A 24,443-nucleotide genomic window follows, 5' to 3' on the forward strand; every position below is an offset into this window, starting at 1 on the left:
CAGTTGAGTTTCCGAAACCTCTTTCTTACCAACAAAGGCTAGAAATGTTTATAATGCACCCCATTTGAACTGCTCCGGTTCAAGCAAACGGTAAAAGACGCAAAAGCGAAGGAGGTTTGGAGAGATAGGCCACATTGCAGTATTTGGCCAGAGTTGGAAACAGATCGAATAGACCGGCTTGGATCCGAGCTACAGACTACGGATAATGCAGGGAAGATGGATCAGTGCCTCAGCTGGCAGAATTGTTAGCTATAGGGACATCTATGTAGCGCACCCATACAGCAATTTCTTGTAGCTAGCGTAGCCAAAGGGACCAGGAACATCGGTCGGGTTATCTCTAGCCTCTTAAGGGGACGATGCCAAGTGCGAGATCACAGGCCTTAGTGACGTGGAAGATGAAAATAAATAAATAAGTAAAATCAGCCAATATCAGACGCTGTAATGGTATCATGTCGAGCGCTAGTGACTCAGATCCAATATACAACAGCCCGTCAAAATCTCAAAGGAACAGTGGCTCTGGCCTCTCAGATAAGACTCGGAGCTTCAACAATCAACAAAGCAACGAGAAAACAGCAATCTGAATAGCATTTGAGAGGAAGGTCGAGTCTTAGAAAGTCATAACTTAGTGCTGCAGGGACTCAGGGCGCTCTACAACAGAGCTGTGTCCCCTACCAAACGCATCAGGATGCGTGGAGTTTGATAGTGTGGCGTAATTAATCACCGCGAGGGTTGTGAAGCGTATAATCCCATCTCTTGTGCTTGGACAACATGCCCTGCTAATCACCGATGGTGTTACTCCAAATAATTAGGCTAACTGGCCCCTTTGATATGCTTGCACCAGTGGCTCCTAATAGCTTGAGTGGCAAGCTACGCTGCTGGAATCGCGTACATGATGAACGGGAGCTCCGGTTAACCTTGCGCCTGCTTTTCCTTTCTCAACAAAGATCCAGCTTGGGTTTTGTTGTTGCTGTTGTAGTTGGTACACCTGATAGATTGGGAGTGGCTAGAAGGGCGAGCCGTGACCGGATGGATGCCTTTGGTTAATTAGTTTGAATCAATGGTTGAGGGAATGATCGTGCTTGATGCGTTAGTCCAGTTGCATTTGCGCTTGCGCTCGCACCAGTTGTTGCTCTTGTTGCAGAGCGTATTGCCACCGCATCTGTATTTTCGTGACAAGCATCCCACCGAAGTTCTTGATTTTCTCCCCAATCTCTTCCTATCCTGGGTAGTCTCAGGCTCTTTCAGCCACCACTTTGGCCACCCTAGTTCCTTACCGTAGAAAGGAGTCGCCGAATTCGCAAACCATTTCACAAACAAATAAAAATTGCTCCTTCAGAAGGGAATCGAGTAACCCTAAAACATCTAATGTTATGTAATAAGAGCCAAAAGGAAATGCCCAGTAACAGGATTGAACTGTTGACCTTCGCATTACCACTTATAGCCGAGTAGCTATATTAGTACGACGCTCTAACCAGCTGAGCTAACCGGGCTCCGGATATTTTCTTTGGTCAAACTTTTCACACTTCAAGGCCAGGATAATTCTTGTCGCGACTCTTGGAATTTCCTACTCTGTATGCACTTAGTTAATAGGATACTTACATGCGACATCTGGAATTAGGCAACAACTCGTGCTAGTCAGTCTGATTCTGAAAGGAAGAATAATGCCGTTTGGATGTGAATACGTGACAACGGGCTCGTCAACCAAAAGACAAGAATGCAACCGGTCTGGAGAGAGCGGAGGGTTTCGAATCAATCACAATTGGAGCCTCAGTGCTTCGATCCCGTGTGAGCTTCAAGCCAAGGGGACGAAGCGGATAGATATGAGACATCTAGTGTATGGCTCAAGCCCTGAGACAAGGCTGCAGAGCGACCAGGTTGATCTACCATGAGTTCCCAACGCAGCCAGCACGGCCGGCATCCCCTCACTTCGAGATGACCTCACTTGATAGGCCCAACTCGTTGTAGAACGCCTCAGAGCTGGGCTTGCGGCCCAAGAACTGCTCCAGTGTGAGCATCTCATCCTGCGAGCCGCCTTTCTCAAGCACTGTATGTCTGTAGCGACGACCCTGGATGGGATCCATCGGGTTGTTCTTGAAGACGGTATAAAACATGTCGGTCGAGTAGACCTGAGAGGACAGGTAGCCGTAGTAGCCGGCATCGTAGCCGCCAATGAGGTGGCCAAAGGTAGCTTGGCCGTTACCCCATGTGCTAGAGCGTATTAGTAACCACAGAAAGAGATTAGGGGGGCGATTAAAAGGCTTACCTTGGCATGCCTTGAGCCTCAGGACCCTTGATCTGCGAGATCTCAACCCTCAGATCGTTGTACAGCTTACTGACGTCCAGTTCCTCCAGCTCTGAGTGGCTCTTTGGTGTGTGGACGGTCATGTCAAAAAGGCCAAAGTGTAACTGACGCAGGTTGAAGAGAGCGTCGTTGACGTGCTTCGTGGCGATGAGCTTCTCGATCAGGCCGTCGGGAATAGGATTGCCGGTTTCGTAGTGGCTGCTCAGGCTCTTGAGCTGGCTAGGCGTCCAGCACCAGTTCTCGAGCATTTGGCTCGGGGCCTCAACAAAGTCCCTGACGGTCGATGTGCCGTGGTAACGAGCATACCGGGTCCTGCCCGCCAAGTCATGGATGCCGTGGCCTAGTTCGTGGAAGAGCGTGACCACCTCATCGTGCTTGAGGAGGGATGGCTTCTTCGCGGTGGGCTTGCTGAAGTTGCAAACAAGTGCGGTAGCCGGATAGCGTCTTGTGCCATCGGGCTTCAAAAAACCTGGCTGCAGGCTGAAATTGGCCGCATGGCCGTATTTGCCGGGCCGGGGGTGCAAGTCGAGGTAGAGATAGCCGACGAAGCCACCCCCTTCGCCTGCGTCATCCCACACGCTGAAGATGATGACATCCTCATGCCATGCGATGTCCTCAGCCTTCCCGGTAGGAGAAATGCGCTTGCGGTCCTCGGGCGTCAGCTCAACGAAAACGAGGCCGAATAGTTCCTCAAAGATGCGCAGCATTCCGGCCACGGTAGACTTGAGGGGGAAGTACTCGGCAATGGCATTCTCGTCAATGCTGTACTCCTGCTCCACCATCATTCTGTCATAATAGCGGTGGTCCCAGAGGTAGTAGTTTCCATCGAAAGGCAGGTTGCGGGCTTCATGATCCTTCTTTTTGAGTGCCAGGAGATGCTCAATCTCCTTGACGCCGCCGGCGGCCAGACGCTTCTTGAGATCCTCCAGAAAACCCAGCACGGTCTTTGGCGTCTTGGCCATCTTTTCCTCAATACGGAACGAGGCATGGTCAGGATAACCGAGCAGCCGGGCAGCCTCATCACGGAGAAGGATCGCCTCCTTGAAGAGGGGAGCGTTCTGGTTGCACTGTGACATAGCGTCAGCGCCGAGCCTATTTTACAGCAGCAAAAGACTACGACAATACCTTGTTTTCGTTCTCGATAAACACCTTCCTGCGAGTTTCGGGATTCTTGGCGAACTTGAGTGTCGGAAAGAGGTCGGGGTACTTGAAGGTGAGGCGGAGCTTGCCCTCGTTCTCGCCAGTGCCCTTCTCCAGCGTGTCCAGCACGTCCTGTGGGACGCCATCAAGATCCTCCTTGGAGAACCAAATGCCGCTGTTCTCCTCATTGAGGTTCTTCTGGAACTCAATCTGAATCTGGCTTAGCCGCTTCTTGATCTCCTTGAACCGGTCCCGCTTCTCGCCCTCCGGCAGCCCGAGTCCATTCCTGATGTAGTTCTTCCTCTCCTTTTCCAGCAGTCGCGCGCTCTCGACATCCTGCAAACCGGCGCTCTTGGCCAGAGCTTCATCAATTAACCGATCCTTATCCTTCTCGATGCTCGCCAAGAGCCCGGAGTTCTGGTACACGGCATCGACCAGGCGGAAGACGTCCTCGCGCATGCTGCACTCAATGCCGAACTCGTCCATGATTTTCTCGGCTTCCGTGCTCGCGTCACGCAGGTCGCTATCAGCACTGACATATTGGTAGAAGCCGAGGATGCGGGCGCTGAGGGAGCTCTCATTCTCGTCCTCTGTCTGCGGCCGGATGACAGAGTCAAAGGTAGCCGAGGCGGGGTTCTCGGCCGGCTTGATGTTGGCGACGAGTGAGTCTAGTAGGGAGCGTGTCCTGTCGCACAGAGCTTTGGAATCGCTCACGATGCTCTCCTTGGTGCCGGTGAAGAGCGGCGGGGCTTGCGGGGGGTTTGCGTATTTGGCCATGCCGACGGTGGGCCGGTCCGTGAGAAAAGAAGCCGGAGAGGTGAACGTCAAAGTGCCCAAAGCTGGACCAGTCTTGACAGCACCGAAACCACCTCCGAGAGGTGCTTGATGGGGTCGGCTATACTTGAGCTGGGTGAAGAGGGCCAGAAAGCGGGGGGCAAGGCGTGGCGCAGCCAGGATGACGGTGGTGGTGGAGAAGAGAACGAGGGAGAAGAGGAGCAGGAACACGACCTGCCGAATCGAGCCGGTAGCAGCCGCCAGGGTGAAGTCGGCCAACGGGCAAAATGTCGAACGAGCAGAGTTAAGAGGGCCAAAATTGTAAGCCCAATTGCGGGGAAGAGATAGGCGGGACCCGGGGGAGTGACAAGACGCAGGCGATGACACTCTTCTGCTAAACAATTGGTCGGTTGAGGTACTGTACTAGATCGAGGGGCACGAGCAGGAGCAAGTAACACGGGCAAGCATGCAGCTGATCCGACGGGAAACGGGACGCCTAGTTTGTGCGCGCAAGATCTCTCCTGAGAAATTTGACTGGAAGCGGTGAATCTAGACCGTGACCGGGTCCCAGTGGCTGATTCTGCAATTAAGGGCGAGTTTGACTGGAGACGCGCTACGCGGAAGATGTACCGGTTGTTTGAGAAAGCCAGTTTGGAAGTTAAGAGGTGCCAAGTCCTTGCCCCGCGAAGGGGCCCGTGCAGGCGTTGATGAGGTGGGGTTTTTGGATCTGGCACCCTGGAACCTAACCCAGATGCCATGGGAAGGGCGAGAGTTATTACGTGCAGAATCCCAACCGAGACCCTCCCTGAAATGACTCTCGTGTTGCCGCCAAACTCTACCATATGTACCCTATCCCAAACCCCGAATGGTGCTACAGCAATACCAATCCGGGCGCCCACAAAATTCAATACAGTTCAGATCACGCAAGACTCCAACGCCAGCTATCCCACCACAGAAACCATGCAATGCCTCAAGAGTCACTCGTCCCGTAGGCGGGTCCTCCTTCGTAATTGCTCATCACGTCCCATGGGTCTACCCCTCTCTAGTTTGCCAGAATGGTCCGGACAAGTTCTGGTTGGCAAACGGCGTCAGCGAGTGAACTCCATGGTCATCGCAGAGCCGAACCTACCTGTGTAATTCACTTGCCCGGAACTGGTGTCAACGGCTTTGAGCAGCTCGTCCACTTCCTCCTCGGTCATTTTCTCTCCCAGATTAGTCAAGATGTACTTGAGCTGCCCGACGCCAATGAAGCCCGTCATGTCTTTATCAAACACCTGAAAGCCGCGACAGTACTCTTCTGGCTCGCCGGGATCGCGGAAGCCGCCCGGCCGGTTAAGGATGCGCTGGAATGTCTCGAAGTCGACTGTTTGCATGCGGCATCAGCTGCTGGTCTTCTTGCGCGGGATTTCCCATGCGCGGCGGGGCTACTCACAATCGCCGCCAACATTCTTCTCCAGCTCGTGGATCTCAGCCAACGTGGGGTTCTGGCCGCAGGCGCGAAGGAGATCGCCGAGGCTCTCGAGAGCGACGCGGCCGTTGCCGCGCTTGTCGAACAGCGAGAACGCCTCCTTGTAGTTGGTTGAAGCCTGCACGTCGTACTGGTTAGATGCCATGGTGTTTTTGTTTCGGGCGCTGAAGCGACTGGAGTGGGCCGATCAAGTTGCTTCTGAAAAGGGGGTGTATCCGCCAGGGAATGTCGGGACAAAGAAAATGCAAGTTAGGTTGCGAGCAGCGGAAGCGCAGAGAAACAGATGCCGTGGAATGTGGTGGTGGGTAGCGATCCTGAGTCGATACTGCGCTTTCCTTGCTGCTGCCCATTTTCCCCCCACCCTGTTTGGCTGCTGCACCGCACCTCTGCACTAACAGAGGATTTTTAGTGGCTGACTGGTCTTGATTTGTTGACCTGGGCAACCGCGCGGCACATGTCGGGGGTAGTGGCAAATTTGATTAGTATCGGGCGCACTCACCATTGTGATCCTGATGCGAAGCGGTGCTTGTTCTTGACGAGAACTTGCGAAAGTTTAGGAAAGAGGAGATCGAGTGCGATTCGGTCGTGGAGCGGTGACCGAAAGGGCGGGAAGTGGAACGGAGGCTGGCCAGTTAAAGAAGGGGGTGTTGGAGCAATGGCAAAAGCAACAACCAGTAGATTGTGGTCTGTGCCCTTCTTCATGCATTCTTCGGTGTTTGATTATCTGCGACTGTCTCACGGGGCAACCGTACCTCAGTTACGTTAGCGCGCTTACCAAACCAGTCCCTCAGAACTTTAGTCCGCCCGGATATCATCGGCAAACGGCCAGTTCTTCCCGGCCCTAGTGAAGATTAGGTACAGTACCTGACTTACTGTGCTGGAGCCTTTGTTGAGCGTGACTACCGTATCAGTGGCCGCACCAGTGCAAGCACGTCATTGCCGCCGTCCGGGCTCTCCGTCTCCTGAATGTCGCCTCGAGGGTCCCCAATGAGTTCCAAGTGGCTTCAAATTCCGTGATTGTGGCCCTATGACTTGTCGCACCTCTACCTTGTGAATGAATTTGCTACCCGGGATTGCACATCTCGCAATCTTGTCTCTTCACAAGGCCCCGTTGCGTGCTTTCCCCGCATTCCCATCCGCCACAACTTCGGGGTCACTACACTGCTACGAACCCCACCGTCGAGCCCAACGACACCTCAGGACAACTGCCGCCTCATTCGCCATGGCCGCCACCGACGCGACCATGCGGACATTTTTTCAGTCCCCCAAGTATGCCGTGGTCGGCGCGAGCACCAACACGGCCAAGTTCGGCCACAAGGGTCAGTCCCGTACTTTTCATCAATTCCTCAACTCATGTGATTAACTTCTTCCGTGCTTGTCTCATCTACCCATTGAATCACGCATAGCATCCCCGACTAACATGGCGCTTGTCAATGAGTAGTGTTCAAGTGGTATGTTGACCGCGGCCTCCCTGTGACCCCCGTCAACCCGACGGCCAAGGCTGTCCAAGTGGGCAACAATGAATACCCAACTATTGCCTCACTCTCGCAGCTGGAGAACCCTCAAGATACGTCCGTCTCTATCATTACCCCTCCGGCCGTCACGCTAAAGACGCTCGAGGAGGCGAAAAACTTGGGCGTTCCGTCGGTCTTTCTGCAGCCTGGCACTTTTGACGACGCTGTATTGGAGTTTGCACGCGAGAACTTCAAGGCGGTTGTTGCAGGGGACGGCGGCTGGGGTGGAGAAGGCTGGTGTGTGCTGGTTGATGGAGATCGGGGACTGCGATCTGCAGGGAAGTTGTGAGGTCATTTGGCAACCGTCGTTTAGCACCGTAACAAACGCCGAAGTCTGCTTGCGATCTCGCTTAGATCGTCTTGGACGTCCGTCACGTACACATCAACCCCCTGGAACGCTGTTGTTAGTTTGATGCCAAGTCGGTGGACCCGAAGTCAGGCCGGGCATTTACCAACGATTCATTGCGGAAGCTGTGATTTGAGAGATGTGGTCCAGGAAATTCATGTGGTATGCGTCCTATCTTGCCCGACGCGGCCGCCTTTCTTTTGCTGTGGTGACTCTGAAAATTCGAACTGATAATACCGAGATGGAGAGCCGGGGTTAGCCTAGACTAGCTGAGCGGTATGTTCCTACCAGCCTCGTCTCACTTTTGGAAAGCTGGTTTGCTATCGGACTCAGCACATCCTCGACGAGCCGGATGAGGTACAAGCGGGCTAATACCGTGGGGCTAGTTTCTTGGTCCGGGGAGCACTTTGTATGTACACTAGCCTACCGCCTGCGGTCGAACACATGTGGTGTGTCCCAAAAAATTCAACTTTTTTTCTTAGCATAGATCATAGTGCCGTCAATGTGAGCATAGTTGTCCGTAAATTGGTCATTGCCTGTGTCGTGCTCCCACCCATCCGCAAACATATCCCAAGAAACAACAACCGACCAAGCACTCTCGCCATGTCGTCTGCCCGCGTCTCGCGTACCTCTACGCTGTCCACCCAAGAGTGGCGGGAGAGAGACATCGCGTTCCTTAAGCCGTCCACACTCTTTTGTCAGGCGGACTACGACGCCTTGGTCAAGCCGACGGCTGGCCGGGGCAAACGCGGGTACGTGCCGGAGGGTGCTACCGGGCACCCTGTCATCATCTTGCGGCGGGCGGGTGACCACGTCCTCATCACGCCGGTGTCGGCCTACAGCTCTGGCGACCAAAACAATAATCTCGCTCCATGGAACCAGAAGTTCCATAAACACAAGTGCCGGTCCGACTTTCGGTCGTTCCACGGCACGGAGCTGGCCAGCAATGGCTACCCAGCTCTCTTCTTGGAAGCGGGCTCGATGCCCAAACCAAAGACGAGCTGGGTATACATCCAGAGCGCGTGGGTCGTCCCGTTGAGCGTGATCACCCGCTTCACCAAATCCCGCCAGCTTCTCCGTCTCCGGCAGGACAGTCTCGACAGTCTCTGCCGCCACATGGCCGAAAGATGCTGGAGCTGGGCCGACTGCCAACAAAGGCTCAAGCTCCTCACGGCCCCCGCAGCTACCGTTCGGCCCAGAACTCTGGAGCCAACGACACCGCCAACGGTGGTCAAGGAAACGGTGAAGGAGACGGTGCCCGGCCCCCCCACGGCGGCTAAGTCCTGGGCCGCCATCGCGGCCGTCGGCGCGACGTTCGGTACTGGAGCGTTACCCGGCAACAGTCGAGTGGGCACCGGAGCCAGCTAAGCGGGCGCTAGCCGCCCCCGCCGGGGTGGTGATTGGGTGGTGAGCACGGCATTTCCGAGCCGCGGGGTATTCTTGTTTGAAGGATTTGGACCACGGCTTGGACGCATCGGTTGAGGAACCTGTATACTATGTTTCTTCAAGGCAGCGGCGGCGATTCTCAAGGTCGGGTTTCTTCTGGAGTTTCTGGTTGTGAGATAAGCGGATACCCCGAGGGAAAGATACTATATGCGGACAACGCACTTCGAAACTGCACTTTGCAGGCAGGACTACCTATTTTGTCGGAATTATGCCTACTAGAACAAGGTTGTTCTCTCTCATGATGTTGTCTCTCCTTGATATATGCGTCATGTGTTAGCAACGCAGCTAGGCTACCCAACCAGGCACCCGGCATGAGAAAGTTACCTATGTTACTGGACCGTTGTTACCTGGCTAAATATCATTATTTCACTATTTCAACGCTAGCCACTAATAATTTCAACGCACCAACCCTCTCCGCCCTTTCCCTTGCTCCTACGAAGTAGTTTCCCAGTAACCTATACTCTACCCCAATTCAACCTGTCGGTCCTAGTAGATTGATCAGAATTGCCCACGGCGCAAACCCGTCAGAAGTTCCATCTCACAAACTTAATAATAGTGTCATGATAGCTTCCTGATTATACGTTGCAGTTCTGCGCGTATAATACCTGATTTAACGCAGTGTATTGCGTCGGAAAAGAACTGTCTTTTTCCCAAGTACTCATTCCATTCCATGTACATATCTGCGCAAAAGGTTGTTCTCAAGCACTAACAGAACTTATTCACGGTGCCCGTGCGGATCGTGGCCGACGGCCTGAGCGGTCAGATGGAGCGAAGCTGAGCACTTTTATTCGAGAGAATCACGCAGTGTTTGTCAGCGAAAAGTATTGCGTTAAAGAAATAAAACAAAACACAATCCCTTTTTTTTTTTTTTTTTTTTTTTTTTTTTTTTGGCGTGGAGGGTTGTAAACATAGAGGTACCGCTTGGCAATCAGGGGCCAATGTGTAAGCTGCGCACAGACTCTGACGCCAAATTTGAGACCTGGGTGGAGATCTCTTCAAGCACAACAACAATCGCGACTTTTCATTCTGACGAGTTAATGAATAACCGGGATTCGGAAGTCACCGGGTGCCGCTACCGACGATTTGCATCTTCGCAGGGTTTAAAGGACCTTGCTTTCCTTTCGCAACAGAGGTTTCCATTCCGCCCTCGACACCTTAATCTTCTACGTAATTACCGGTACGAGCCTACGAAGGCCCGGGCTTGGCATGAGGTAAGGTGCTCCTTCCTACCTCAGCGGATGTTCTCAAAGTCCAGTACCATTTTACACCGAGGCAAATAAATCTGATGCTTGGCCCCAAATTACAGTAGGCATCAATTAGCAACGGATGGAACTTGACAGCTAAATCAATCGTTAGGCCTAGTTGCCTGGGAACGGAAAGCACGTTGCGATGGCAACACACGCTGCCAGGCAAGCTTCAACACAACCCACTGCAGCCTTTCAAGCCCCGGGTTCAGGGACCAAAGCCGCCTCGGTAGCTAGCCATGCCATTGCCAACAGCGCCTTAGCTACCACATCGGTTGGCACAGGCCCCCCCAAGGTCCACCAGCATGATGAGGCCGCGAATCCCGTCCCTAAGACGAAGCGCAACGGACACACAAACCCACTCGATGTCACGCCAACATCGTTGCCGAGCCCAGCCACGCGCACACCGACGCCCACCGCCCCCCTCAGCCTTAACTTGGAACCAGAACCAGCCAAGATCATCAGCGATATACTTCCTCCTTCGTCCCTTCCTCCGGCAACACCTGCCCATCATGCCTTGTCCGCGCCGCCAAAACCAGCCGCGGCGTCCGTTAGCGCCCGGAAAACGAAGTACGCCACCGATGAAGAGAGGAGGCGGGCAACCAGTATTTCTTTGCGCCGTATGTCTCCACGTTTCCCGTTGTAAACTGCAATCGCTAAACGATAGGTCGCTGTAGAGCGATGGGCCTCCGGTGCCATGGCCCATGTCCACAAGAAGCGGCTAGAGACAATAAGACGGATGAAGCATGCCGAAACTTTACTTGGGTCACCAGGGATCACGAAGCCGTTGGGTCCTGTGAGCAACGCTAAGCATACGAACAAGGCCTTACAAGACCGTCAACCCGGTACCAAAGGCATGGCTCCGGCCTCGACGTACCACGCTCAGAAGCGATCCCTGGTTTCAGAGCGGCTTGCCCGTTTTTTTGATGACAGTCTTGTGTCCGCTGCGTCGATGGCTTCGGAGAAGGGACTAGAGGTCAGGAATGAAAACGAACAGGGCCCTGCAGGCGTACCTATCGTGAGGTCGTCAGACGTGGAGATGTCAGGTCTCGAAGCAACCCAGTCTAAACTTTCCGGTGCCCTTGAGGACAAGCACGGTGATGAGAGTGACGGCGAGTGGGAGCCGTTGGAGATGGCTGCTCCTGGCCGCCTCTACAGCCAATGGAAAGGTGAGTTACCATGGGATTGAGTTGAGGTAGTTGGTGTATTTCCTCCTGACATGCCTATCCAGACAGCAGCGGCGCTTTAATCAAAACCCGTGGCGTGCTCCTTCCAGAAAGTTACAAGCTGTCCGCAACTACTCCGGATTATCCATGGATATGCCCGGTCCGGTCGTGCCGCAGGGTGTTCCAGAAGATGATCCAGCTAGGCGGCCATTTTATTGTAAGCTGAACGCTCTGTTCTAGAACGAATGCCTCTATTACATAGCTAACATTCAAACAAGCGATATCATCGGGGCGTGTTGTTGCATGACAATGAGGACGGGACCCTTTCGGAGCGCGGAGAATATGCCCCTAGGAGTCGGGATAAGGGTCATGCTGCTAACCGAACTTCGGGGCCCTCAAAGCCAGCCATAATTGTCTCTCGGGGCCCTGCCGATCCGTCCGATCCACCGCCAGTAGCCCCCTCATATCCAAATTCCACAGAACCAACACCGGCCATCAATAGCTCGAGTAACGCCTCAATAGCAAGTGGCGGGCTGGGGCCCGACGAGCAAACCGAACCGGCGGATGATGGAGATTCCCTTTGGAGTTACCTCCAGCCCCATTTGGTCAAGCACAAGATACCTGAGCCCCCGGAGTCAGGGCATGTGAGACAACTCATTACATTACCTCGGGTTCGGGAGCTCGACTGGAACACATCTTGGCTTGCTACCCACCCATTCACCGATTCATTGCCAAGAGACATCTCGGCTCTCATTATTCAGGTTACTGGAGAGCCGGCGCCGACACCCTGCGTAAAATGTACAGATGGAAGAGGGCCATTCAAATCTTGCATCATGATATCATCCAAGGCCCCGACCGAACCTCTGCAAACTATTTTCAGCTGCGCCAACTGCTTTTATCACTTTGGACAGAGGTACTGCACCAACAAGGCGTGGGGTGCGGATAGGGCAAAACACATATTGAACGCCAGACTGGAACAAGGTGATGACGCATTGTTTGACCATACTGACTCTAGCTCTGAAACCGAGGTTGAGAGCAATGACGGCGCTGGGGAACATGTAGAGACGCACGCCATAGACGATAACAACATGGAGCGTGTGGATGACGACGCTTTCACCTCCACCACGCCCAGCACCATCCCGGCTAGTATTGCTGAGGCAGAGCCGGGGAGGCCATACACCATGTGGCCAGGTAAGAATGATTTCGTCCCGTCGAGGTTCTTGCACTGACCGGATGGCGGCAGATGAACACGGCGATCTCGTTTCGTTATTCGGTGCTCTGCTTCCGACGGGCTACCGTCTCGATACAACCATTCCTAACAGGCCGTGGGTTTGCCCCGTGCGTACATGCCGGAAGCCATTCCGCAAGACACAGAATCTAGGCTTCCACTTTGAGGTGCGTTCAACGTCGCCAATACCTGGGGAGAATCAACTCTGACTTTTCCGTCCTTGCGCCAGCGTGTCCATTTTGCCGCACTTTTGAATGACAATGGCGATGGGACTTTCTCCATCAAAGGAGTTTATAAGTCGAAGGGCGGGAACATCCGGGGAGGCGGTAAGATTCTAACTAAGGGGCCCCCCATTGTCATTTCCCGGGGTCCCCTGGGCCGCGACGATGACGTCTTGGCAAAACCTCAACCCCCCATCTATCTCGGAGGCAGTGCCCTCGAGGACGGCTTTGAGGAGGCAAAAGCTCCGGAAACTGAAGTGCAGGCGGCTGTCGGCAAGTGGGGAGACCTCTGGGCCTACATCAAGCCATTCTTACACGATACGACCGAGCTACCAGGAAGCAGCATCGTTAGGCAACTCTTGACCCTGCCACAGCGGCGGCACCTAGTGATGAAGCCACATTTCTCGGCAAAGTTCCATGAACAGGGTTCCAGAGACATAGCAGCCATGCTCGTCCAAGTCACCGGGGAGGAAGCCTCGGACGCTTGCAGCAGGTGCAAAAGAAGAAACGGTCCGTTCCAAGGGTGTGTTGTAATGCCACAGTCTGCGAGCCCGGAGATAAAGGCACGATACCCGTGCTGCGGGAACTGCGTGTATCAAGGCAAGAAGCTTCTCTGTTCGTTGATGGGTTGGATCCTCGCGAGAGATGGGCTACAATCTGCCGGAAATGCGGGAACCAGACGCACCACTAGCAAGGATACTGGTACTACCGGTCCGAGCCACTCAGGGCTAAGGGATTATAGCGTGGAAGCGCCCAGCGGCCCAGCGAGTAGACCAGCGTCGGCGACTCGGGAATCATCGTCGTCTTCGTCGATCCAGCCACGCACGTCGTCCCTGATGTCAACAGGGGCTTTGCAAGAGCTTGAGAACCTCCTCGAGATGGAAGACTGGGAGGTAGCTCCCGGCCGGATCCGAGAAACCACGGGTGTTGATGCTGAGAGTGCGTTCTCCCATCGTCATTACACCCACGTCGGTCGTACCCAAGGAAGATGTCGTATGCTAACAAGCGCTAATCACAGCCATCGCCTTCTCCAAAGCCTACCTCTCTACCAATCAGGATGTCCCCGTCTGCGACGACGTCTTCTTCCGCGTCGACACAATCTATTCTGGCAACTCGCTGCAGCTAGAGGCGGATCCCGACAAGACGCGAATCTGCTCGCTCGCCGCGGGCAAGGTGCGTGTCAAGATTGGAGACCAGCCCGAGTTTATCGTTGGTCCACACGGCATGTTTAAGGTCAAGGCCGGGGTGACGTGCACGATTAGGAATAGGATGTACCTTGATGCCGTGGTCCACACCACAGTGCTTCAAGGGTTCACGTGAGTGGATGCTCCGAAAGCCGGAACAATAATTGCGAATGCGATGGATAGTTTGAACTGATGCCAGGCGTTGGTATCTTATGTCACAAACGCAGAGACGTTGAGTTATGGAATTAAGTTGCGCTCAGTTAGCGGGTGCATAATAGCTAGTGCACTAATTACCTCCTTTGGCCCTCGCTATCCTCACCACGGCGAAAAGGCCGAAGTGTGTGGTATTTCACTCGCCCTTCAGGAATCTCAAGTGAGAATGTTGAATTGCATCTTTGCTGGAATAAACGGTAAAACTACGATATGAATCCGAGCGACAACTTAGCGACCCCTGGGCTTGGTACACTTGGTCATTGAAAATATCCCGGTCCATGGTTGGAACTCCCAGAGCCAAGGACATTAGGACACTCGAGAATGATGATATTCGTCACCAGGCGTAGCTATGACTACTGGGCACATTCAAAGACAGGGGTCTGCGGTCATGACATCATCGGAAGTCATTCAAGAGTTGCCGCGGCGGGTTCGTTTCGTCACCAATCGGGCCGGCCCGCCTATATAAGTGAAATGCGGACTGCTGAAAGCTACTGATACAAGCATCCATCTTTAACCCTCCACGGAGCCAACGTTCTAATTAACTCCCGAAGTTCCCCTTGCACAGCAATCAGACATCAGAATGGACCAGTCATCGAGAACACACCCCCAAGACTCGCACGTCGGCCCCAAGTCGACTGGCGGCAAGGCATCCGAGACGAGGACAGGGGCGACCGCGCACCTAGGCGTTGACAAACCGGGAGCCTTCGATGCCCAAGGCGCGATCGGCAAGCAATTCACACGTATGTTCAATTCATTTTCATTCACATCGGGTTGCCACAACTCAGCTCCGGGAGAAACGGATGTGCTGACTCGCGAGGGTGGGCAGCCGAGGGAGCAATCGGCGGCGCTGCGCAAAAGGTTGGCGGGCCGTTGGATAAGGAAGGGGTGATTGGCAAGCAGTTCACCACCGAAGGGAGCATTGGCGGCACGGTGCAGGATATGATGGGCGGGAAGAGCAAGACGTCCAACTAAGGGCAGCTTCGACATTAATGAAAACCAGAGCTTGTGCGATTATGGTAGTATCCCATGAGTTCTGGTTCTCCCCGATGGTTTTCCGACGTTTCCGTTCTTCCTGTGTTTCTCAAACTTAAGTTTAAACATAAAGTCAATTATGATTTAGGCATGGCTGTTGATTTCGCAGTGTTTATTTCATTATTTCTTCGGTAGTTAGGGATCGTGGCCGGACCCATCTGCCCGGCAATTGCAGTCCCAAGCCCGTCAACTTGTTGTTTTGCGGGCACTATTCCAGTCTCGGAAGTACGGGGCATCTCCTTCGGGGATCTTTGCATTCCTCGTGGATGATACTGTCGCCAGCCATTGATGTTTGGCCAACAGCACCTTTCCTTATGTTTCTTGTAGAAGCGCGTGACCGAGGCATTTCAAGAGATTGACTGAGAGAGGAATTGGCCAGAACTTGGAGTTGGTCCACAGAACCTGGAATGCATACCAGTCTACAAGCGGCGTGGTCGCAGGAGAAATCTACGCCCCTTCAGCGTCGGTAACAAGCGGCTACTAGACAACTATCGAACTTCATGGCCCTTTGGAGGTAATGGAAGGCCGACTGCCGGCTACTGCTTGCCCACTTTAGGCTTATGAACTGGGTGGATCATGGGATTGTAGATTTGATTTATTGGCATACCGGGTCCTGGGCACCTAGTATTTTTACTAATTGATGCCTCTAGCATCTGCCTACTACACGGCTTGTATCCTTACAACCATGATCTTGCACTGTGGAACTGGAGGTTCAAGGAAGCACAAGTGTCGATACGGCTCTGCTCCCTCGAGCACCGTTCCCTGGATAGGTTAACATTGTTCTGTCCTAAGTGCTCTCTTTGTCCCCCGGCACGGGTGGGGCTAGACGGGGCCAAGAGCCTCAGCGCTTCCGAAGCATCGGCCCCTTCGGCGGCTGCGGGAGCCCCGTTGCAATAATGAGTAGGATCTGTGCTTATACCGGGGCACTTTCTGCAAATTTGGTAATTATTATCGTACATGTGTAGAACATATCTGAAGAGTATGACTACCTCGGTATGTGTGTGGTAATCTGCATAGTGGATGTAGAAAATAGAGTTATTTCTTAACGCAATACCCGGCGTGGTGACTACCTGTATAAGCCGACAGGATATTCGTAAATGTAGATATTGTGTTAATTAAGGTGGAGGTTTTTCATGGCGAACTTGGAAGATGGCTTATCGAAATGCATAGAGGACCTAGAGTGATGTTGCTTGATATCGAGCGTTATTCATGAGGTAACGAATGTGAGGCAGCACCGAACGCTCAGAAATTACATAAGGAATCGGTGAACTCAGTTGCTGCAACACGCGATTACCAAGGTATTGTGCATCAACCTTGCCAAGACGTTCTGATGCGTCAGACCAGGCCGGTTTCCGATTGCTCCTGCTTGGCCAATCAACATCGGTGGCTGCCGCTGAAAGCACCTGCTGCCACTTGCCCGCCAGCGGGCAACAGTTTCGTTTTATGCTTTATTCCCCCGCTCCGAGGCCGTTTTGTCGATTCGCGCAACGAGGCCTCATTACAACGATCACCGTCAGACCATCCTCCCCTAGGTCGTCCCTAAAAGAGGCATATCCGATTATCTCGGATTCCTCACTAAACTCCAAGGCCCCAATCGGGATTATTCAGACGCCAAGAACATCGCGCATCGCGTCGCCATGTCGGCCGAGATCGCGCCCGAGGCCGCTGCGACGCCGCCCAAAGAGCGTCATTCGTTGACCCTGGACCAGCGACGCGCCCTGCGACGCTGGGCAAGCTCGCAGCCGGTGCGCCCGAGCCACAAGGCCTGCATCGACTGGTTCCAGAACGAATACAACCAGACCATCTCCCAGTCGACAGTATCGCACTCGCTCTCTCCCAAATACGCCCGGCTCGACGGCGATCCCCAGCTGTCTGGGTCGCGCCTTCGCTTTGGCAACTGGCCCGATGTCGAGAGGCTCGTGCTGCTCTGGCATCAGCAAGTGGTGAACAGCGGCCGCCACCCGTCCAACGAGGAGCTCGCCGAAAAGGCCAAGACTATTTTCACGCAGTTGCCGCGCTACAAGGACGAGACGCCGCCCGAGTTCTCCCCCGGGTGGATCCACCGCTTCAAGAAGCGCTACGGCCTGCTGATCCGCCGCCAGCGCCGCCACGGCACCGGCCCGAACCCGGCCGACGACATCAACTACCTCGCCGACGCCGTACCGCGCTTCATGACCATCACCTCCGAGGCCTCGCCCTCCACCATCCGGGAGACGGTCCAGCGCGTCGTCGGCGTCGAGGCGAGCCTGGCCACGTGCGCCCGCGTCCGCGACGAGATCCTGCGCCGCCTCGAGAACCCCCAGCCCTCCCCTGCCCAGCCCAACGGGCACTCGGGCAACGGCGACGCCTCCATGTACACCACCGACGAAGACCCGGAGGTGGTCCTCCAGAACGCTCTGCGCGCGTTGCAGCAGGAGGAAGCCGACGCCGAGGCGCAGGCCGCCGCGGCGCGGGAGGAGCGCGAGCGTGTGGAGCGGGGGCTGCCGCCGCTGGGCACCATCGCGGGGCAGGCGTACGCGCAGCACGCGGCGGCCGCCGTCAACGCCATCTCGACGCCTGTCAGCGCAGCCCGGGCCAGCGTGGGCCCGCCCGCCAGCGGCGGCTCCGGGTCGGCGCCGCGCTTCATCGCCCCCACTCCGCCGCACCCGGGCACCTCGGCCGGCGGCAGCGCCACCGGCGGCGAGGACCTCACCCTCACCCCGATCCCCAGCGGCGGGCCCGTCTCGGTTAACGACCGTCCCGTGCGCTGCCCTTTTTGCGTCAACCAGCGCATGCTCCGGACCATCAAGGAAGCGGTGGAGCACTTGTCGACACACGTCGTGGTGTGAGATGCCGATCCGGAATATGCGCCTTTCCCGCCTAGGAAACGCCACGAGATCAACCCCCCTTTTTCATCACGATATGTACGTTCAAGTCTTATCGCCTCGCCTACCACTACCAACGCGAATGGGGGCCACACCCCCGGCGAGCTTATGCAACAAACCGCGTCCTCCGCTAAGCGGCTCCACAGGACGAACCGGTAGCAGTGCCATCAGCGGATGGTTAAAAAAGAATTCCCCATTTTATTACCCCATGTCCAAGAACTTCCTTTACTATAGTGAAACCAATCACACTCTCACATCACCCTTGCACCGTTTTTAGCAGTTGTATTACCGTACCGGATCGGGCCGGACAAAGGCGCTCATGGCGAAGCGGACGAGGAAACAAACCATGGCATGGCGGGGACGGGGAAATTCTTTGTGTTTGCACACGTTGGGTCTTTTTGCATTGTCTGTTTGTTTTCCGGCTTGGTAGTTATCAGTTATGCAATATACCACTGCGCGGTTTTTTTTTTTTTTTTTTTTTTTTATGTTATTTCTTTTCTCTTTAACCTCCCTTTTTGATGGCTTGATTCTAAAAGACAGGGAGTAGTGAGGGGACGAATAGTAGACACGCTTCGTTGTACCATCTCCATCAAATTGCTGGTCTTCTATCCGGATCACGATAGCGGTTTCGAGGGATCTCTTCAGGGTTGTAGGAACGGTTTCATGACCCAACACAACCCGACTTCCTTCCACGGCCCTCACTTCAACCGGAGCGAGAACAAGAGAAGGACAAGGGTGAGCTACTATAGAGTAATTATTCAGCCGCGAACTTTGATGAGATAGGGTTTTTGTATATTCTACGGTCCAAAAAGACGTTTCCTACAGTTCAGGACGCTCTGTAAAAAAAAAGACATGCCGTTGCAGGAGTAACCGTGGATATCTTTATGACCATAAGAACCGCACTCAGGACCGTACGCCGCCTGATTCAACACCCTGATTTTATCAAAAAAAAAAAAAAAAAAAACCCCTCTCGATTCACACCAAAAAGAGCCATACCGACTGACCGCTGACCGACTCCCCCTGTCATGGACCAAAGCTCACCTCACTTCCAACACCGCCACTGAAAAGAAAAAAAAAAAAAGGGAAGAGATAGATGCCCCTCGACCAAGTAAACAACCAGGACCAAAACCCGCCCATTTTGTTGCCCGTGCCATATAAGTCATCCATCCATCAAAAGCATCCACTTCCCATTCCTTCTCCTCGTGCCAGGTTAATATCCACCACGTCATCACCACCGCCTAACCCTGCTGCCTCAGTGGTGACCACACCCCGTTGTGTCAGCGCGATGCGGTCCTCGCCGACTCCCTGTCCAAGACCATCTCGTCATTCATCCCAAGCGCATCCAGCGAAAAAGTCAAGTGTTGAAAAGAGAAGGCAGCCGTAAATGCGCCATCGATGATCCCCAGAACCCCATACGGACCCCGAAACAAGCAACGCCATCTTGATCCCTTGCCAGCGTCCTACTATAACGTATCGCGATCCCCGCATCGATAGGTTCACCCGCAAAAAGTTGGTAGGAGTATTGCAGCGTTGCCGAGAACCAACCCAGTACCTAACCGATATATAGGCATCTAGACGGCCTGAAGGGGCTGGGGAAAATGGCCACTAGGATGCCGCTCTAGGGATACACCCCAGACAGCAGACTTATTCCTCCGCCCCACTGTGATCGTCGGCCGTCTGGGGGGGGGGATCGCAACGTTCATAGCAGCGTCCACAAAATAACATCGGTTGCCCGATTCAAGAAGGAAAAAAGAAAACGAAAAAAAAAAAAAAAAAACAGAAGGCAAAGTCGGGTATACTTTGGCGAAACAAAACAAAACAGCAAACATTCCGACAGCAAGGGGAAGGCAAGATAAAGTGCAGTCAACGGGGCCCAAGTCACTCAACATACAGTAGCAGCTTTTCGTTCCGTTGCAATGCGATGTCGAGGTCGTTGTTGCTCATCAGGGGCGGCTTGTCGCCGGTGGGCTCGTCCTTGTATGACAACTGGGGCGACTCTCCCGGCGGAATCTTGAGTCTTTCGACGATCCTGTCGTAGAGACTTGGGAAGGAGATGTCTGATGGTACTTTGATGGCGATGATGTCGCCGTTGTAGCTTAGCTTAACCTTCATCTGCGCGCCGGCTTGCTGCACGCCGGGTGACAGCGATGTTTGTGATGGTTGGGACAGAGAAGACGCTTGGCGTGCCATGGTGGGTTGGCGCGCGGTTGAGCCAACCCCACCATAGCCAAGTCCGTTGCCGTCAAGGTTCTGTTTGGATGACTGGCGTGACGCTCCGTCGGCCGGTGAGTCTGTTGACGACGGCCGAGATCCTGCAGATAGACGGTACTCCTCCTCAAGCGTGTTGGGATCTATCTCGTAGTCGCCTTCCCTTGGCGTGAAGAATTGTTTCACCAGATTGCACCTCGAGATGTAAGGCGGCTGAGCAAGCAGGCTTTTGACGTAAGAATCCAGGTTGTGTCGCCTGCCTTCCGTGATTGCGTCGGTCACGTAGTTAACTGGACCGGGCATGTACGGTAGCGTTCGCTGTTTCGTCCCGCTCGTCCCAGCCTCGACCGGGAATTCCGTGAGGAGCGCAATCTGAAAGTCGTAGAAGTCTTCGTAATATCGCGCAAGCTCCCACGTCCGGCCATCCTCCAGTTCGGCCTCGATGACGAACCAGTACTTCTCCTCGGCAAAGCAGTACCTGGGAATTCTAGCGGAGACGGGCGCATACAGCTGCGAATTCGATCTGGGCCCTGGTACGCTCTGCTGTGGCTGGCTCCGGTCCGTATAGTATACATTCTGCTGTGGCTGGTACTGGACTGTGTAGTGAAGCAACTGCTCCGGCTGCTGCTGCTGATGGGATGTGTTAGGGCAAGGGAGCAGGCAGAAGCGGCGGAATGGGATGGCACTCACCATACTGGTAACCGGTACTTGGCTGGTTCTGCCGTTGGGCTGCTGAATGCTCATGCGTTCCATACCTTGCTCGAGCGACTGCGGCCCGGCGCCTGTCTCGAACTTGCCGAGAGTTATACTCGAGTTCTTGTAGTCGGCCGCCATTTTCTTCCATTCCTCCACCTTGGGGATGCCCGCCCTCCGTACAGCCTCCTGCGGGTTTGCGACGGGTGTGTTGCTCGCCATGTCCCTGATCTCGACGAAGGATACTGGAATCAAGCCCGGACCGCCGAGCCTCCCAATCGGTTTTGCGACAAACCATTCGGGGTTCGACTGCGCGATAACAATGATGGCCTCGCCAGCCTTAGCCTCTAGCTCATCAGCTCTTTCCGCCTGAAAGTCGTACACGACGACGCCGTAGACCATGGCGCCGGATTTGCCTGCCTTTGAGCTCCGCTGGCTGGCGGCTGGCGTGGTCGCTGTGGTCGGGCCGTCGCCATAACCGGAGTCATGGTCGGGATGTTTGGCAGAGCGCGCACTGTCCGGTTGAGACTGTCCACTGTCCCGCTCGGTGCGCCCGAGCGCCTGGAAGAATGCGACAGGCACGAGACCGCGGGCGTCGGGCAGAGCGGGGTTGCAGGCCTCGTACCAGTCCGGGTCGTTCTCGCGACCAATAACGTGGAAGAAGTCACCGCGCGAGAAGCTCAACTCTTGCGGGTTTGTTGCCTCGTAGTCGTAAAGCGCTCGGATAACCTGGGTTGGGTCAGAGACGTCAGACTTGCGCAGGCGGGCGCGATTGCTGGGGGCTGCCGATGGAGACGATCATCGATCAAAAGTACACACCTTCTTGGGGGGGACTATAGCAACCGCTGACTTTGGAGCGATGCTAATATGCGGTTTGTTCTCCTTCTCTCCCTTGATTGATCTCCTCAAAGCCTTGAACGCACGCATCACGGTCAGCCACCAGGCCAAGCCAAGGAAAGAAGAAGGTATCAGGAGGGTTGATAACTGAAGAATGGGGAAGGAAACGGAGAAAGGGCAGTGCAGTGGGTGATTTTTGCTTATCAACGAGTGTGTTGTAACGCCACGACAAGTTGAGGTGGCAGGCAGCAGGCAGCGGACGCTGTTGCTGGCTCTGTGTCGCCAGCGCTGCAGCCAGAAGGAGAGGCTGACGATAAAACGAATCGGGAAGGCGATAGGAAGCGGCCGCAGCACAGCCGAAATGACGTACCTTCATGGTGATCAGGTGCGGGCGCTCAGACTGTTTGCAGACTTCAAAAGATGGCAGCGCAAATCAAGAGAAAACCCCTGGCGTGGGTGGCTGGCTCGGCCAAATAAGCCTCTGCGTCACGGCAGGTCGATGCTGGGATAACGTCGTTATCGTGGTCGCTCGGGATCAGTGTAACGACATCAAAATGCGCCGTCGAGTGGTGTAGATTGCGGGCGCGCGACGCTTATCTGTTCTCGAACCGTCTCTCGGTAACAGGGTATTGAAAGCCTTCTTGATCGAACGTCTGTATCGAGAACCCGAGCGCTATTTCAGGACTCGTAGGTTTGATGCTTCTTTTTTTTTTTTTTTTTTGCGTCCGGGACACTCGGTCGCTGACACCTCGGGGAGAGAGTGTGGGGTACCCTTTGCCCACAAGGTCGCCAGGTCCTGATGCCTTTGTTTGTAGGACTCGAATCAGGTTAATGTTATTAGTCTCGCTCGTCGCCGCTCCCTTCTCCTTTGTCCAACCGCACGCTCTGATCCTGTCGATTCTGTCGTTGTCGCGGTGCTGGCGGGGAAGTCGACTGTCGCAGCTCGACGATTGCACAGAATGTGGGCGGCGGGGAGAGGCAGCCAGGGGCAATGATCTGGGCGTGAAGTACCTCTTAAAAGGGGGGAGGGAAACGGGTGATGGAACCCAGGAACCTCCGCCGGGACCAGGGTGAGCGAGGGCACGGAGCGAAATTGTTGGAAGGGGGGGGAGGGGCCTGCAGCACAGACAGGATTCGCACGGTCGGGTTGGATGCGGGCTAAATTCGCGAAGTGAGGGCCAGGGGTTCCACGACATCCTACCAGTCGGCTTGGCTTCCTAACTCCCTATGTACATATATGCTCGGCTTCTTCTTGGAAAGGTGATGGCGAAATTCGACGGGAAAAAAATCCATTTGCACCTTGATGCTTTGTGATGCGCGACTGCCCCCCCTTTTCCCGTCCCTAATCGGGCGCGTGATAGTGGGGAAGGTCGGATGCCGCGCACTGTACCAAATGCTCGTCCAGTGCGCAATTCGCCATCCGATGGTCAAGACCTGCCTATAAGTATGAGAACAAGCTCACGTGTCCCGAGAGTTCGTCACTGGCGGCGTTTCCCGTCGCTTGAACAGGAACCATTGGTCGCTGAAATGGGTTGAACCCTTCAGCTAACGGGTAAGGTGTCGCAATACATGATCAAATCAGATTTCGCAAAGCTCTTGGGCGGACGGGGCCTTTTGAAAATGGCGCAGATTGATGGGGTTCGGATGGGAGCTCCTGCGCCAGAAACAGCGGGCTGGCCTGGGCTCTCTTGGATAAAGCAGGCCCAGGTCTTGATAGCCGCTTCCGATCAGCAGCCTCTGGTCTTGTATTACCCATGTACTTGTTACTCTGGAAGTACGTAGACTGAGGAAGCGTGGAGCGGAGCTTTGATGTCGCCAACGTTGTCCGGGAACCCTGGTTTCGGAGCCCGGCGCATCCAACGGGCACCAATGAACGTGTGAACGCACAAGGTTGTCAGCTGATCGTTGTGCCTTGTCCGCCACGCCTTCTCTACTCATACATATTGACAGACCTGGCACGAGGAGTGGCAACTGTCGAGCACATGTAAAACACACTCATGGCGTAGTTACTGCGTGAGCTGGCTGGCCTCTTTCTGAATCTTCTCGTTGACCTTTGAACCCCGAAGCAGCCAGCCCTCCTTGGCCCGCCGGCTTTGGCAAATCATGCCACCAAATCCCTGCAAGGGCGCAACATACCCACGCGGTTGAGCCACGGTCGACAGGAGCCATTCCCACTCTTTCATGCAATTGCTAAGGGTAATGTGACATGCAAGGACTACTCCGGAGTTGGTATCAGTACCGACGCCCCGTCGCCACCGAAAGAGCATGGATCACGCACACAGGCGGTTTATCGATAACCTCCACCACCTGAGGGTTGTTAGTGAGTCCAGCCCACAGTCCAGCAACTGAAATTTATGCCATTCCACTGCAGTTTGTACGTAGGGCATTCTGAATTCTCGGATCGGAATTCTCCTCAGGATCCGGCCATCAAGTGGTGTACACTACCTTACATACAACAATTAAGTCAGAGAACTATCCCTGGACAACATGATGGCTGCCGTCATCCTTTCGCATCTCAACATCGCTGCGCCAGGCTCTCCCTGTTAACAGCAGCATGGCAGTC

General features: G+C 54.5%; 9 protein-coding genes and 1 non-coding gene across 10 annotated transcripts; 6 read left to right on the top strand and 4 right to left on the bottom strand.

Moving 5' to 3' along the window:
* Positions 1 to 1,393: 1,393 nt before the first annotated feature.
* On the bottom strand, positions 1,394 to 1,490 carry MFIFM68171_t151. The gene is made up of 2 exons: positions 1,453 to 1,490; positions 1,394 to 1,429 (listed from the first exon to the last, which is right to left on the bottom strand). It is a non-coding gene; the product is annotated as a tRNA-Ile (tRNA).
* A 432-nt stretch (positions 1,491 to 1,922) lies between these two features.
* On the bottom strand, positions 1,923 to 4,219 carry PRD1_2 (metalloendopeptidase; the record flags this gene model as incomplete). Its single annotated transcript, XM_071065204.1, has 3 exons — positions 1,923 to 2,208; positions 2,264 to 3,369; positions 3,428 to 4,219. 3 exons carry the CDS (start codon positions 4,217 to 4,219, stop codon positions 1,923 to 1,925), a joined length of 2,184 nt encoding a protein of 727 aa, XP_070921305.1.
* Positions 4,220 to 5,258: 1,039 nt separating this feature from the next.
* cdc4 (myosin II light chain) lies at positions 5,259 to 5,829 on the bottom strand (the record flags this gene model as incomplete). The annotated part of the gene is made up of 3 exons (XM_071065205.1): positions 5,259 to 5,287; positions 5,346 to 5,579; positions 5,649 to 5,829. 3 exons carry the CDS (start codon positions 5,827 to 5,829, stop codon positions 5,259 to 5,261), a joined length of 444 nt encoding a protein of 147 aa, XP_070921306.1.
* Positions 5,830 to 6,906: 1,077 nt separating this feature from the next.
* Positions 6,907 to 7,487, top strand: MFIFM68171_09787 (Acetate--CoA ligase [ADP-forming] II subunit alpha; the record flags this gene model as incomplete). Its single annotated transcript, XM_071065206.1, has 2 exons — positions 6,907 to 7,003; positions 7,126 to 7,487. The coding sequence occupies 2 exons, from the start codon at positions 6,907 to 6,909 to the stop codon at positions 7,485 to 7,487; spliced, it is 459 nt and encodes a 152-aa protein (XP_070921307.1).
* Positions 7,488 to 8,147: 660 nt separating this feature from the next.
* On the top strand, positions 8,148 to 8,912 carry MFIFM68171_09788 (uncharacterized protein; the record flags this gene model as incomplete). The annotated part of the gene is made up of 1 exon (XM_071065207.1): positions 8,148 to 8,912. One exon carries the CDS (start codon positions 8,148 to 8,150, stop codon positions 8,910 to 8,912), a length of 765 nt encoding a protein of 254 aa, XP_070921308.1.
* Positions 8,913 to 10,379: 1,467 nt separating this feature from the next.
* MFIFM68171_09789 (uncharacterized protein) lies at positions 10,380 to 13,714 on the top strand (the record flags this gene model as incomplete). The annotated part of the gene is made up of 8 exons (XM_071065208.1): positions 10,380 to 10,854; positions 10,912 to 11,403; positions 11,466 to 11,617; positions 11,679 to 12,044; positions 12,312 to 12,591; positions 12,644 to 12,795; positions 12,858 to 13,372; positions 13,627 to 13,714. 8 exons carry the CDS (start codon positions 10,380 to 10,382, stop codon positions 13,712 to 13,714), a joined length of 2,520 nt encoding a protein of 839 aa, XP_070921309.1.
* A 13-nt stretch (positions 13,715 to 13,727) lies between these two features.
* On the top strand, positions 13,728 to 14,169 carry MFIFM68171_09790 (uncharacterized protein; the record flags this gene model as incomplete). Its single annotated transcript, XM_071065209.1, has 2 exons — positions 13,728 to 13,788; positions 13,868 to 14,169. 2 exons carry the CDS (start codon positions 13,728 to 13,730, stop codon positions 14,167 to 14,169), a joined length of 363 nt encoding a protein of 120 aa, XP_070921310.1.
* Positions 14,170 to 14,826: 657 nt separating this feature from the next.
* MFIFM68171_09791 (uncharacterized protein) lies at positions 14,827 to 15,218 on the top strand (the record flags this gene model as incomplete). The annotated part of the gene is made up of 2 exons (XM_071065210.1): positions 14,827 to 14,986; positions 15,073 to 15,218. The coding sequence occupies 2 exons, from the start codon at positions 14,827 to 14,829 to the stop codon at positions 15,216 to 15,218; spliced, it is 306 nt and encodes a 101-aa protein (XP_070921311.1).
* Positions 15,219 to 16,915: 1,697 nt separating this feature from the next.
* MFIFM68171_09792 (CENP-B protein 2) lies at positions 16,916 to 18,106 on the top strand (the record flags this gene model as incomplete). The annotated part of the gene is made up of 1 exon (XM_071065211.1): positions 16,916 to 18,106. One exon carries the CDS (start codon positions 16,916 to 16,918, stop codon positions 18,104 to 18,106), a length of 1,191 nt encoding a protein of 396 aa, XP_070921312.1.
* Positions 18,107 to 20,020: 1,914 nt separating this feature from the next.
* Positions 20,021 to 21,970, bottom strand: BEM1 (bud emergence protein 1; the record flags this gene model as incomplete). The annotated part of the gene is made up of 3 exons (XM_071065212.1): positions 20,021 to 20,980; positions 21,041 to 21,772; positions 21,863 to 21,970. 3 exons carry the CDS (start codon positions 21,968 to 21,970, stop codon positions 20,021 to 20,023), a joined length of 1,800 nt encoding a protein of 599 aa, XP_070921313.1.
* Between the last annotated feature and the right edge of the window lie 2,473 nt (positions 21,971 to 24,443).

This window comes from Madurella fahalii (genome assembly GCF_045866475.1).
Source record: "Madurella fahalii IFM 68171 DNA, scaffold_5, whole genome shotgun sequence".
NCBI lineage: Eukaryota > Fungi > Ascomycota > Sordariomycetes > Sordariales > Madurella > Madurella fahalii.